General features: G+C 36.6%; 1 protein-coding gene across 4 annotated transcripts; it reads right to left on the bottom strand.

Moving 5' to 3' along the window:
- Window positions 1–1,744: 1,744 nt before the first annotated feature.
- Window positions 1,745–10,523, bottom strand: LOC121368309 (protein HGH1 homolog). 4 transcript variants are annotated; one of them, XM_041492983.1, is made up of 4 exons: window positions 10,398–10,523; window positions 5,715–6,476; window positions 4,455–4,645; window positions 1,745–2,070 (listed from the first exon to the last, which is right to left on the bottom strand). In XM_041492983.1, the coding sequence occupies exons 2-4, from the start codon at window positions 6,388–6,390 to the stop codon at window positions 1,774–1,776; spliced, it is 1,164 nt and encodes a 387-aa protein (XP_041348917.1). In that variant the 5' UTR covers window positions 6,391–6,476; window positions 10,398–10,523; the 3' UTR covers window positions 1,745–1,773. The 4 variants fall into 4 exon arrangements, with proteins under 4 accessions (XP_041348917.1, XP_041348916.1, XP_041348918.1 ...); XM_041492982.1 differs by having other exon boundaries at window positions 10,252–10,483; XM_041492984.1 differs by having other exon boundaries at window positions 10,345–10,475.
- Between the last annotated feature and the right edge of the window lie 4,398 nt (window positions 10,524–14,921).

The following is a 14,921-nucleotide window of genomic DNA, read 5'->3' as shown; positions in this document are numbered from 1 at the left end:
CAATAAATATACAAGATAAAGATGTTATGATGAATTTAAATGGATTTGGTGAAATCATAAAATCTATTTCACAATTTTAGCGGCCATTTTGAATGTTGAGCAATATAGTGGCCATCTTGGATTCTGAAAATTAGTTCACTGAAGTAACTTAAACGGACCAAAAAAAAAAAAAAAATCAAGAACAATTTACATATACATGTGTAAGCTTCATGCTAGCCCCTAAAATATAATTACATTTTATCAAACATCGGTTGGCACCATCGGATTCCTTGGAAAACGTTCATTTAGAAACAGCTTCGAACATAAAGTGAACACTATTTTTCTAAAGAGCCCAAATCGGAGACTGATATTTCAGATTATGAGAGTAAAATTCAGAAAACCACTATCATGCTCAAAACATCACCCCTCATTTAATTTTAATTCCAGGATGGTAATATTGGTATCAAATGAAAGCTACTATAGTATAAACACAAAGAAGATATAGCAAGTAGGTGGCAGACATCTGATGTTCTTGGGAAACTTTTTAAAAATAGGAATTGGTATATATTATGGAAATTGGGGTAGGGTCACTTAATAATGACAAAGTCATAGCATTTAGGCAGATTTCCGTCGTTACAGCATGGCATGTGTTCCAGTAGACCATAGGCTTTGACTTAATATATATAATACATGCCACTGGCGCATGTGTGGGCATTTCGGTGCCCAATCATTAGACGGTACCGATTATGGCCTGACGTAAACAAATTTGTTTGTTTTTTAAATTAGGGTACCCTCAAATACTGGTGACAAATGAGTAGTGGATCCCAATTTTTTCTGTTACCAGTTAGTTTCGTGTTCAGGACATTTAGGGTTTCTAAAAAAACAAATGTAGTAGTTGTGGGAAAGTGCACGAAGATCCTATGTAGCCCATCGTCCATGGGGGACAAGTCTACATACACCACCCCACCCACACACCGCCCACAAAAAACAGCAATTAATACCTCTGTTAATATCAATAAATATTAAAATATTTTACACATAAAGGTCTTATTTTTCAATAGAATGTCAAGGGCCTCCATGCTATGGGCCAAACAATATTTCCCAACACTGGTGGCTTGGCATTTAAAAAATTATAAACACCATCTCTTATTCACAGATTCATTTAACGACGATTCATGACAATATTGATGCCAGTGGAGGTGGAGTTACCATACACTGACAGAATGAACACATTAATATTTTTTATATTTATGTTCACCTGGTTTTAAAGCTGCAGTCTCTGGGTGAATAACTACTGTATTTGATTATTTTAATGCTGGTTTTACAGTCACAAATTGAGTTTCACTGTTGACCCAGCCCAACTGCCAAGGGGGTTTAGTGGGTTGGAAAACACACACACACACACACACACCGCCGTTTCAAGCAAACTTTTTATCTCTATTTTTTCTGTGGGAGCATGACACGACCCACCCCATAAACATGTAGCTGGACACAGTATATATCCCCCCAGTACAATTTCCTGCACATGTGCCTAAATGTCTGTTTTAAGATAGTTTCCCATCCCATAATAATAATAATTCATTCATCCATGGAGTGGTGCAACAAAAATAGTGTTATGGTGTGACATGAAGGCAGGGTGTAGCCCAGTGGTAGAGTGCTCGTCTGATACACGGTCGGTCTAGGATTGATTCCCATTGGTGGGTCCACTGAGCTATTTCTTGTTCAATGTGCTTGAGTGGTGTCGTGAAACATAACAAATTTTACACAAACTTTTCATTTTATTTAACTGCCACTTCAGCTTTTTTCAGTAGCAATAACATTTTCTGTTTCCATTTCTTGTTTTATGGAGTCCTCTATTTCTGCCTGTGTTTTGGCGTATTCTTCGTCCAACATGACTTTCAGTTTGTCGGGAATCTGCATTTCCTTCAAGTTGTCCATTCCCTCCGGCGGCTCATCTGCTATGAGGACATCAATGAGCTTGCTGATGGCAATGTCGCAGCCCTTGTCCTTTTCCCACTTGTGGAGTTCTCGCATAATCACGTACGTGTTTTTATCTTTGATGTGTTTTCTACCTGCTCTAGTTGCACAAAGCTGAAAACAGATGAGAAGTATGTATACATAGGCATAGAAAGTGGCAGCGATAGTGTGTGTGTGTGTGTGTGTGTGTGTGTGCTTGCTTGCTGTCTGTCTGTCTGTCTGTCTCTCTCTCTGTCTGTCTCTCTCTCTCTCTCTCTCTCTCTCTCTCTGTGTGTGTGTGTGTGTGTGTGCCCACACACCTACTTTTGGCACCTTCCTACACCACTGACATATATAAATAACCAGGGTAAAATTCAGAGCAAAGCACATCTTGAGATTTATGTAAACACTGGTATAAATGTCAAACATGTTACTGAACAAAATGTCCCCCGACTATGTGCACACATACATACACACCAACACATACACATGTGCACACATACATTAGTATATTAAATCTGTATTGACCAACAAAACCTAGTAACAAAATAATTAAATTCCGACTTGTATTGCAATGTACATATTGATTATGTCATAGCCTGACTACCTTAACATTAAGCCAAATTACTATACTGTTCCACTAACTATATTTTTCTGCCTTTTTAATGTTATTCCTGACTAAATTCTGCGTAAACCTTTGTTAATTTCATTATTTTTGCAATTTGTGATGGGTATATCATATATTTTAGCATAGATTTGTGGTAGATGGTTTATTAAGGGGGAGGGTTATTTATGTACATAGTTTTATGTTTAATGTTTTAGTAATATGTTGGCTGCAACTAAGTATAATGTAAATTTAGAAAATACGATTTGTTGATTGCACTATCGGGTACAAAATCGACATACAGCGTGCAGCATAGATAACACTAACTGCACAAACCCGTAGCATTGCAGCTTATTGCACGTGCAAGATTTGTCTGTCGTGTAGTTACATAAATAGACGCGTGTGTTGGGGGAAACGTTGTCACTTATCACTGGGTGTTGTCGGATCGGGTTGTCATCAGGTTAGTGCGTTTTGATTTAATAGTATTTTTCATTTCTTTTAAGGAGTTTTGTATAATATATTTAAATTTACAGTGGTTTGAATTACCATGCTTTTGTAACCAATGTACTTTAGTTTTTTTTATTGTATTGTAGTATTGTTTTGATATTTGATTTTTAAGGTATGTATTTTTAATATGCAGGTGAAAAAGAATAAAGAATATTGCTAACGGAATTGACCTGTTGGAAGCAGGTCCATATACCTGGTAGGTGGAAAATGCATATTAACACGTTAACGTTCTTCAAATTATTATAATGGATATCTTGTATGTATGTTATATTATGTATGCTATATTATGTATGCTATATTATGTATATTATGTATGAAATTGCATATCACATACACTACAATTTTAAAACAGTTTACATATATTTTATTCTTTCTAACTCTAATAGTGCAAAGCTGTTTCTTATTTTGTTTCTATTGTTTTCCTCTGTCTTTGGTATTGTCAGCTTGGGTTGTGTTCACCCTCAACTCAGTGTCCAGGCCAGGTAATCGTTCAGTAGTAAGCTCATCTATTGTTTCTTTTGTTACCTGGTGTTCTCTGGAGTCAGAGACTTTTAAACATTCAAGCAAGACAGGTGGTTTTCAGCATTGCGAGTTTTATAGTTGATCAAGTTCTGCAAGGCACACTTATTAACAGCACAGGTTATCAATGATGTAGCACAACCAGCATCATTATTCAAACGACCTGACCCACAGTCGGGTCGTTATAGAGATATATATTTGTGTGCGAATGTTTTTATAAACATCGGGATCTTCACATCCCTCCAGGTGATCCCTGAATAAAGACCTTAAACTGCTGAAGTCTTCTTTGCTATATATAGAAGCTTCGGTAACATGTATAAATTTAATTACAATGGATGTAATTTCATTTTATGTACCATATGTTGAACCTTTGTTACAAACTACAATATTGATTAATATCGATTGTTACGAACTAAAACATTGTGTACATATATTATTTATGAAAGTAAAGTACTTTGCATGACGCAGGTTAATACTGTGTACCATTTTTATATTTTATAGGGTTTTTTATGTTGAACCCTGGAAAATAAACATCAATATCGACTACTGTGTTTTGTTGTTGCTATTACAGATTGCCTAGACTACATGTATATATATTTATACATCATTTGCTAAAAACGGTTCATATCTATTGTTTTTATATTTTAGTTAGGTACCACAGTTCTAATTATCTGAAGGAGGACATGTTAACAATATGCAACTAAACAAACATGAGAGATATTAAAATCTATGAAATATATCAAATGATAACATTTGTAATTTTGTATTTACCTGACATGACAAAATAATACAATTTTGAAAAAAAATTAATGCAGTAAAGTGTCACTTATATAGTCATAGTTATAGTCATTCTGATATATCTCTCCAAGTATTGGAAGTCTCTCAGTACCTGTGTTATGGCTTCTATTAGCATTTTGCGAATGTCGGGGTCAGACTCTCTTTGTTTGTCTGGGGGAAGGTACTGCAAGTCATCGGGGAGTTTCTCCATATCATCGTCGTCAAACTCTTCCGGACCTGCCAGCGGCAACAGCAGTCGAGGAAGAATATCAACATGGTCCCCTAGCAACCACTCATGGAAATCTGCTCAAAATAAAGTGTGTTTTGTTTAATGACACCACTAGAGCACATATTGATTGATTAATCATCGGCTATTCAATTGGATGTCAAACATTTGGTAATTCTGACTCGTAATCATCAGAGGAAACCCACTATATTTTTCTTAATGCAGCAAGGGATCTTTTTATATGCACTTTCCCACAGACAGGAGGGCACATACTACAGCCTTTGACCAGTTGTGGTGCACTGGTTGGAACGAGAAAGACCCAATCAGTTGAATGGATCTGCCAAGGTGGTTCGATCCTGCGACAGACTGAGCTAAATCCCACCCAGCTCAAAAACAGATTACCATTACTATGAAGTATGACAGTGTAGATATAGAAAAGACTAATTAATACAACATTACGGCCATACAGTATTTCTCCTTAATTTACGTTTATGTGGATTGTAAGCACATGAAGGATGTATGATAGTGGCCATCATGATCAACCTTGACCTTAACATTTTTCAGTGGTAGCCAACCAAGCTACCAGGTTATAAAATCTGGTAGCCCCAGCAAAAACTGGTAGCCCCATAATTTTAATACATTAATAAAAAAAAGAGAGAAAATATTAAAATCATTTATTTTTATTTAAACATGTTTTAGGTTTTTTTTTAAATCATGAGAAATATACCGTGAAATATACACTTGTATATGTTGATTGCGGAGTAACTGGATGTGTAAAATAAATATATGGTAGCCCGGTGGACTACCAAGTTTAGACATCTGGTAGCCCAAGCAAACATTTGGTAGCTAAAACACCTTGGGCTACCGCTAAGGTTGAGCCCTGTTCTATATTAGTGATCGATGTGCAGTATTTTACCAATATACATGTAACCATGCCATATGATTCACTTCAAGAAGTATTACTGCTCCTGGGTTTATGTCGATTCATAAATCACAACTCACTCAGTTATTTTGAAAGTATAACTCTGTAGTGGTGCTCCTAGCCAATGGGAATATCCCATTTATAATGGCCAACAGATTTCAGTAAGTCAAATGTAAACATGTATCTTAAATGCACTTTACTTCGCTCAGAATTGCCATGGTTACCTGTTTCAAAGCAGCAGTTTTTAAGTACACCAATAATCCCAGCCCGTCGAATCTTGGAATCGGAGAACTCTGTAAACGGCAGCAACCTTTGTAAAAGTAGTCTTTGTTTGTCCATCATTTTATGTCGCACTGTTGGTACCTGCGTCAAGTTCATCAATATCGTCGCGACATAGTGAAGGTTTGCCTTCGGGTTGTGCTCCAACTTACAAAACGTCTGAATTATTTTCTCTAAACTGACACATTGGTCGTTGTCCGTGCATGCGGAAACAACTTCTGCCACCTTAACCGCACATCTCTGACTCCGTGTCATGTTCGACAGTATGGATGCGACAATGTCTGCATGGTCGCTGTCTGGTTTCACAACATACTGCAATAAGCTCAAACACAAGTTTGGGTATTCCTTCATATTCAGTACATACCAGGCAGTGTCTTCCTCAGTCATCAAGTTCACTAACGAGAAGTAGGCACTTTTGGCGATGCCTTGCTGACTGTCGGTTGTAAGGGAGACGATTGCCCCAAGGTAGCCGTTACCACTGGCAATGAATTTTCTGCCATCTTCAGATCCAGTCATACCAAGGAAGTATTCCAAGGCAATGCTTTTTACGTCAGGTCTTGCTGATCTGTTCAAAAATGGAAGAATTTCTTTCTCCATTTTTTCTGTCGTTGACGCATCCATTGCAATATCGGCTACAGTAAAAGTCTGTTTACTTCTAACTTGAGGCAGCCTTTAAAACCTTAATTGTTGTCTGCATACACTTGTAACTGAAAATAATAAAGATGTTAATAGCATTGTCCTTCACAGTTAAACCGGTCTATAAAGACATGGGGCATGAGATCTGTATGAATGGGTAACCTTGGTTATGTAAAAAACACTTAACAATGAAAACAAACTGTGCTTTTAAACTACAACATTCTATTTGGCGAGTAATTATATATATATGTGAATAATCTGGCCACAGGATTAAAATTTGTTAATGAAAACACTTTTTTGGTTTTGTACCCAGTGATCATTGGAACCAAATGAAAACTTTTTTGTTTTTTTTTGTTTTTTTTTGGGGGGGGGGGGGGGGGGTACTCATTGTAATGGTGTATGTTGCATGATAATTGGTATATTAATGGACTTTAGGTGCCATGATTTTGCCGACATGATGCTACTGGAAATGATTGATTCTCAGTGAAATCTAATTAGTCTTGGATATTTCAACATTTGGTTGAAAGAAAAAGAGGATTCCTGATGTTGGCACATTGTCTACATGCATACCAAACATGCAGCAAAGGATATTAATTTCAAAATGCATTTTCCAATTAGAACAGCTAGTATACACATGTATGTATACCAAAGCCTTTGATGCCCAGAAAAATAATGGGTTTATCAAATTTAAAGGTTTGTTTTGTTTAACGACACCACTAGAGCACACTGATTAATTAATCATTGGCTATTGGATGTCAAATGTGGTAATTCTGACATGTAGTCATCAGAGAAAACCCACTGCACTTTTCTTAATGCAGCAAGGGATCTTTCATATGCACTTTCCTACAAACAAGGAAAGCACATACCACGGCCTTTGACCAGTTGTTGTGCACTGGATGGAATGAGAAAAAAACAATCAGTTGAATGGATCCGATCCGCCAAGGTGATTCGATCCAGGTTTATCACTTGAGGACAATTGATCATACCTTAGTCGAGTGCTCTACTATTGTGCTACATGTTTCCCTAGTGTAAATACTCTGACCAGGCCAGTACACACTGGTGTGGTGTGGGGTGTGTGTGTGTTGTGCAACAGGTGCATATGCCATCAGACTATGACATTGTCGTTGGAGTAGTCTGTAGGGTAATTTACCTTAACTGAAATAATATTTATTTTGGATGTCCTCCTCAGCAGTCCATTTACAGCATTCCTCTGTTGAATTCAACAATGTCCAACCCAGGTGACTGTTTATAATTTTTGCACATGCCCCCTTTGCCGCCTCCCCCCCCCCCCCTCCCCCCGCTAGCTACGGCCCTGTTTTATTAAAGAAATCTCACAAATTTTAAAAACCTAATTATCTTTTCTCCTCATTTACAATATTCAATGAAAATGCTTGTAGAAAGTAAAATTATGATGTAATATATATATATATATATATATATATATATATATTTTTTTTTTTTCTTTCCTTTGACAATGAACCGGCCTCGGTGGCGTCGTGGCAGGCCATTAGTCTACAGGCTGGTAGGTACTGGGTTCGGATCCCAGTCGAGGCATGGGATTTTTAATCCAGATACCGACTCCAAACACTGAGTGAGTGCTCCGCAAGGCTTAATGGGTAGGTGTAAACCACTTGCACCGACCAGTGATCCATAACTGGTTCAACAAAGGCCATGGTTTGTGCTATCCTGCCTGTGGGAAGCGCAAATAAAAGATCCCTTGCTGCCTGTTGTAAAAAAGAGTAGCCTATGTGGCGACAGCAGGTTTCCTCTAAAAAAAAACAGTGTCAGAATGACCATATGTTTGACGTCCAATAGCCGATGATAAGATAAAAAATCAATGTGCTCTAGCGGCGTTGTTAAATAAAACAAACTTTACTTTACTTTTCCTTTAACACGTTACTGACTTAGGAGTGAAGCAAAGGCAAATTTATTAGTATTGTAGTCTGTATTTTTAACATGATTTATTGTAATACACGATACACTAAAAATATTGTTCTGTTTGCTGTTAATTTGTGTTGCAAAACATATGCATATGATTAGAATTTACATTTGTGAATTGGTGTTTCGATCTCATATTGAATTATTTCGAAGAATTCACCTGGATTAATTCTGGCTAAGAACCACGTTGATGGGGTAGGTCTACAACTTTATAACTTTTACTAGCATATTTTCACTTGTTGTTTTTATAAATACATAAAATAATATTTATTTACGAAATGGTAAGCATTATTTTCGTGAGTTTTTCAAAATGTTGCAATATTTTAAAGAAGTTAATGTTGTTTAAAATTGTGTTTACAAAATCAATAGTCATTCCATTTGGTCTTCTTTATCAATGTTATTGTCCCAAAGAGTATATATGTTCTAAACAAAAATGGTGTACTTCAGATTGTGAGTTATTTCTGCTGAACCTGCTTGTGCCATTTTAGGAACACAGACAAGAATAGCAGGGGAAGGTGGGTGTTCATTGTTGCTATCACGAAGTGTTAAAAATTACAATGGCATGAAATAATAAAATAATAACAATAACATCATTTTGATATGAAGTTAGTAATATTTTTGAAAATTATATTTTACAACAACATTTATATACAATGGAAGGCACAGAATTAATATACATATCGGATGAGTTTTCGGAATTTTGTCATCGTGATAAATCCTGGTTGTCCATGACAGTGTACATCTATTGTCCGATTTATCACGAAAATTAACTAATGGCATGTGACAGTTGTATTAGAATTATTTTTAAAACATATAGCACATGTTTTTTTAATGTGGTCTATTTGACAATACATAAAAGACATAGGCCATGCAGACTAAACAAACCATGAGGATGATCATGAGCCTTTTAAGCACACCCTCAATTATTTGATTAGTCTATCCATAATTTGTAATTTATTTAAGGATACAGTAGTCCACTGGTATCTGCCGTAAAGACCACATAACCAAATAACAAATGACTAGATAACTAGTCTATATATCCCATCCTGCTAAAAAAAAAATTACTATTTTTGTGTGCAAGTTACAAAATAATCTGCTGAGAAATAAATAACTTGTACTGAATTTGTAGTAAATTTCATAGTATGAAAAAAGCATTTTTAAAAGGCGTTCTCTGTGGTAACCAGTCAATTCGTACCATAGTAATTTCGTACCCAATTTTACCATTTCGTACCCAAGTCATTTCGTACCCTGGTCATTTCGTAGCATAGTTATTTGGTAATTTCGTACCATAGTCATTTCGTACCATGGTTATTTCGTACCATGGTTATTTCGTATTTCGTACCATGTCTGTTTGGTCATTTCGTACCTTGATCATTTCGTACCAAAGTCATTTCGTACCTCAATCATTTATTGTGCAGCTTAGTTGACTGATAGATAGTAAAATGTTGAATTACTGATTACTGTGAAATAAAGTTATAATGATTTCAAGATCGTGTATATTTTGTTATACTTAATCATAGACTAGACCACATAGTGATATTCTACATCGATACTGATGTGACTGTTGATTATAATGATTGTTTATCCAACAGCAATAAGGCAAGCATAGGCAGAGAATCTGTCGACAGTGGGCTAAGGATGTAAGCCTATATAAGATGGTGGGGGAGTCTCGTATCATATGAAATGATAATCTGTGGCAATATACATATGTTCATTTAAACCTTTGCTCACTTTACAAGGTATCTTTACACGTCAACGTTTATTCGTAAACATTAAAAATAAGAAGTGGCATATCATGACAAAAATAAGATACCGAGTATGAAACCACTACATGGTACGAAATGACCAAACATTATGGTACCATTATGGTACGAGATGGTAAAAAGTAGGTACGAAATGACTAGTAACCTTCTCTGTCACTCTGTGGGGACGATAGGTAGTGGACTGACGAATAGTTGGGAACAAACTGACAATTCGCTGAAGGGGGTGGGGCAGACAAACCGGTTTGGCATCGAAACGTCTGGTACCCATAACATAAATGATAAAGTAAAAACCTTCTCATTTAGAGGACCTATCAAAATATGATGATCATAACGATGACTGAAAATGAAATAAACAAACGTGGTCTTTGCAACATAGAGTTATTTCCCCCTTGTTATACATCGAACGACTTGCATTCGTAACATGATTGCGCAAGTATCGTCATTATTTTACTCACACAATATACATATTAAGGGCCGAGTTCAGCCAGACAGAGCAAAAACAAACTCGCCCCAGTTACTGGACAACTCGTCCCCGTGGTTGGTTAACTCGTCCCTCGAGTGCATTTGGGATGCAGATGATTCGTCCACAGACGATTCGTCCATTAAAATTCGTCAACTGTTGAACTTGAGACGATTCGTCCACAACCAAACAAATTTCTTGGATAATTCGTCCACTATAATTTTTATAGTTAAATTTAGAACTTCCTCCACGGGTAAAGGTAGTCTGACCTACGACACTAACTAACGACCGCCGGTAACTAGTAGGGGTGCATAGTAGGTGGTCTAAGACCACAGCTAAAAGCTGATGGAGAATGGCAGGTGTGTGTGCATTTTATTTTGTTCAAAGTATAATATATTAGATTTGAGGCAGACACCAGCGCCCAGGACAGGCGTGCGCTACAACAGCTTGCTCTGAATGTGTACGTTAAACTCTATGACTTGACCTGACCAGGTGTAAATTGTTACAGTAGTGAGCAATTAACGAGTATTTAAACAGTTGTCGTTTGCTGTAATCAAACAGGCACAGATAAGTTGGAACTAGTCAACCAACCTATGCAAGGTGTTGTACTGCAATAAGAATTTTAAAGTAAGACTGTATCAGTGTATGGAATGATGGGTAACATCTGCAATGTTAACTGATGGGTGTTTTGCTCATGACAAAACGTTAGAACTTAGTTAATCACGTGACCAAGAAGTCGCACATTCCCACTATATTTGTGGCAATAAACACCCATCATCCCATGATCTTCAAGACATCGTTGTCTGTCGATAGCATTTTCGATCTGTATTCAATATTGGGATGGGACGTATCCCAGTGGTAAAGCGCTCGCTTGATGCGCGGTCGGTCTCGGATCGATCCCCGTCGGTGGGCCCATTGGCATTTGGCTTACTTCTCGTTCCAGCCAGTGCACCACGACTGGTATGTCAAAGACCGTGGTATGTGCTATCCTGTCTGTGGGATTTTGCATAATATAAAAGATCCCTTGCTACTAACGAAAAAAAAATGGCGGGTTTCCTCTCTAAGACTATATGTAAAAATTACCAAATGTTTGAGATTCAATAGCCGATGATTAATAAGTCAATGTGCTCTAGTGGTGTCGTTAAACAAAACAAACTTTAATTGTTCACTATTGTATACAACTATGGGACAAACTCATGTACATCTTAACAGTTCATAGTTCACCAAGGTAAACATCTACGGTCCGTTTTTTAACATTTTGACATTTATTGGAGTTACGGCACAGTAATAAACATCACAATAATAAATATCGTGCCGGAGACGTTTATCTTGATGAACTAAACAGTTCACTGTATAGTAGATTATTGGTTAGATCCGATATAAGGATCTCCCCAGAAAAAAAAAGCCCAGTTTTAATAAGTGATCGTAATAGCGGAGTTTCACTATAACATTAATGAATAAAATGTCACACCAAAGTTGTGGGCGTCCATTTTTAATTTCGTCACAGTTATTTACGGCCAGTAAAGCTGAAATTGGGACGAGTAACTGTTGTCCAGTGTTAAAACACTGGAACGGGTTGACCAAACACGGAGGCGCGTTAATAACTTTTTGGGGGGCGAGTTGGTTTTGGGGAAAGTTAACTTGCTCCCTTCTCTACGATTGCTTTAGTCAACTCGCGGTAAAATTTGCATAACTCAATTTTGTGTTACACATTACAGAAGTAGTGCGCCAGAAGTACGCTCCTGCATCGGCTTATTGATTGGTTTTTGTCCGTCACTTATAACGAAAAGTAGTCTCGTTTTTCTAGATCCTTATACAAGGCAATCGTTATTAACGCAAACGTATTCTTTAATGAGACTGCGGATAAGCGGATTAAAAAAATTGCTACTGGTGTAAGATTCCTTGGTAAGACGCTTAATGAGAAATGTGTTTATATTTTGTTGAATTTTTTTTTATTTAACCACCGATTCTACTGCATTTATTGATTTAAACAAAACTCAGAAACATGTGTCTAACTTTGAAAAAATGCTAGACCTCTAAAAGTATGTTTTATCATGCATTTGTACGTGTTTCGACCATCCAAGACGACTGTTTCAATTGGTACATAAAGTTAAACTACATTCACATTGTTCACTTTCTATAGACTGGTCTGTACAATCCATGATTACATAGACGGGAAGGGATGTAGCTCAGTGGCAAGGTGTTCGCCTGAGGCACGATCGGTCTAGGATTGATTCCCGTTTGTAGGCCAATTGGGAAATTTCTCGTTCCAGCCAGTGCACCACGACTGGTACCATCGACGTCCCAAACTGCGTTCACCTAACGACAAAAACACGAATACGATATTTGCGGAAATACTATTCTACATTTTTCAGCTACAATATGTGAATCAAAATAAATTGCAATCAAGTAACGTAAAAAAATCAACAATGTGGACGTAAAACAAATCCATTCTAATAAATAAAAGTGAAACACCCTCTGTTAAACAGGAAAGGGTGCAACGTTTCTAACTGCGTCCGGGTGCATGCGTTTTCAAAAAGTATCTTACTGCGCATGTGCGGTTCGTCATTTTCCATTTTCAAGGCAACTACGTGAAAAAATATATGTTTCTTAATTATGCACAGTTGCCGAACACTTAATTTATTATTTTTTTTAAAGGAAAAATTCAATTTATCAAGCGTTCTGGTCCGGTCCACGTTTTATCAACACACATCGCTCACACTTGATGTCAATACTGATAGGCATTATGTTCATACCTGCGAATAGTTTATAAAATATTTTTTTAATGAATTGATTCGAAATTAACACAATTTATATAGTCAAAATTATTTACAACGGTTATGAATGGATTATGAATACTATTCACTACAATAGAGGCACAGAAATATAGCATACCTTTTGCAGATCGAATATAATAATTGAAAACAAATTCTAACAACAGGGGTCTTAAAAATTGTAAAAAAGTAAATTCTTTGGCCTTGTTGATCTGGCACGTGTGAGGTCATGTGACACGCACCTAATATTAATTCATCTTTCTCCATTTTAAGTCAATTTCTATGAGTCATGTGGACACGATATCAGTAATTTTAAGGAATAAACAAAAATGACTTGGTGAAATTAATGGTTTTAGGGGTTTGTAAAGTTTTGTATTTAGATACTTACTTTTCTCAACTTTATTGTTTATAAAAATGTTCCTGAACTGTGAAGAAAAACCTCATAAATGAACGACATGCCGATGACAACAAATCGGATGTTGATTGCGCGAACCGTGCACAAGAAAACAAAGTGAACGGAATTTGAAGCATAACGCAGTTAGGGACGTTGACGATATATCAAAGCTTCATATGAAAGGCTGTGGTATGTGCTATCCTGTGTGGGATGGTGCATATAAAATATCTTTTGCTTGTTTGATGTCAGATTCATTTCTATGTATACCCTAGAATGATCAGTATTTGCATTTATAAAGACAAATCATATTTAGTAGAAATAATAGTAACCAAAATGCAGTAAAGTAAATATTATTTATTTAACTCAATGGTCCAGTGTTGTATATATATATAACCAGGCCCTAATCTAGAATTGAAAAAGTAGGAGAAGTGACTACTCCCTTCCCAGAAGATAGGGGCAAAGTTTGTAAAACATTGGCGAAGTGAACATTTATCAGTACATTTCGTAACGTTTAGCCAGCTTCCATGTTCAATCAGAAAAATTCTGAATTTTACATTCGGTTCTAATTGTAATATTTCCATGTAAAATACTACTTCTGGTAATACATTTTAAACAAAACAGTTGTATATTTCATTAAAAACGTGATATTATTAAGTAGTTGATAATGTGCCATTATGTTAAAATTAAAGTATTAATTGGTATTTTCTGGCATTACTGAAATGAATGTGGCCAAGTATTAACAACACGTCACTTTGAGAAACAATAGCCCGTTTTACGGGTATCTGAAGAATGTCAACAACAGAAACTGGCATGAGTTGGTTGATTTTGATAATAAATTAAACACGGTAAAACATTTCATCAAATCAATCGCACATTTCAATGCGTGTGCACAGAAACATTTCCCGTTAATATGCAGGTTCACGATCATTACTCGAGGATACAGTCTGGCGCCAAAGTAAAAACACTGTCTGACATACGGCGACAAGGTGCGAAGTGAGCTCTGACAATAAACAAGTCGGGGTCTTGACGTCTGTTGTGTGATTTCATTTTTGAAATTGGATTAGGTCCACAATCTTACGGCGACTTCAACTTCTCACTACTGCTAATAACTTGGCGACTAGCCAACTTTCAGCGAATAAAACGCTCATTTCAGCGGCAAAATTAGGGCTTGATAACATGCTATCTGT

This window comes from Gigantopelta aegis, chromosome 3 (genome assembly GCF_016097555.1).
Source record: "Gigantopelta aegis isolate Gae_Host chromosome 3, Gae_host_genome, whole genome shotgun sequence".
Classification (NCBI taxonomy): Eukaryota; Metazoa; Mollusca; class Gastropoda; order Neomphalida; family Peltospiridae; genus Gigantopelta; species Gigantopelta aegis.
The sequence above is the reverse complement of the archived record's forward strand: the minus strand, read 5'-3'. Positions and strand labels throughout refer to the sequence as shown.

What these genes read in the sequence shown, in the direction of transcription:
- LOC121368309 (XM_041492983.1), bottom strand. Translation starts at nt 6,390, where the DNA reads ATGGATGCGTCAACGACAGAAAAAATGGAGAAAGAAATTCTTCCATTT. An exon ending in AAACTGCTGCTTTGAAACAG is followed by an intron (nt 4,646 to 5,714) that starts GTAACCATGGCA and finishes TATTTTGAGCAG; the next exon opens with ATTTCCATGAGTGGTTGCTA. An exon ending in TAATAGAAGCCATAACACAG is followed by an intron (nt 2,071 to 4,454) that starts GTACTGAGAGAC and finishes ATCTGTTTTCAG; the next exon opens with CTTTGTGCAACTAGAGCAGG.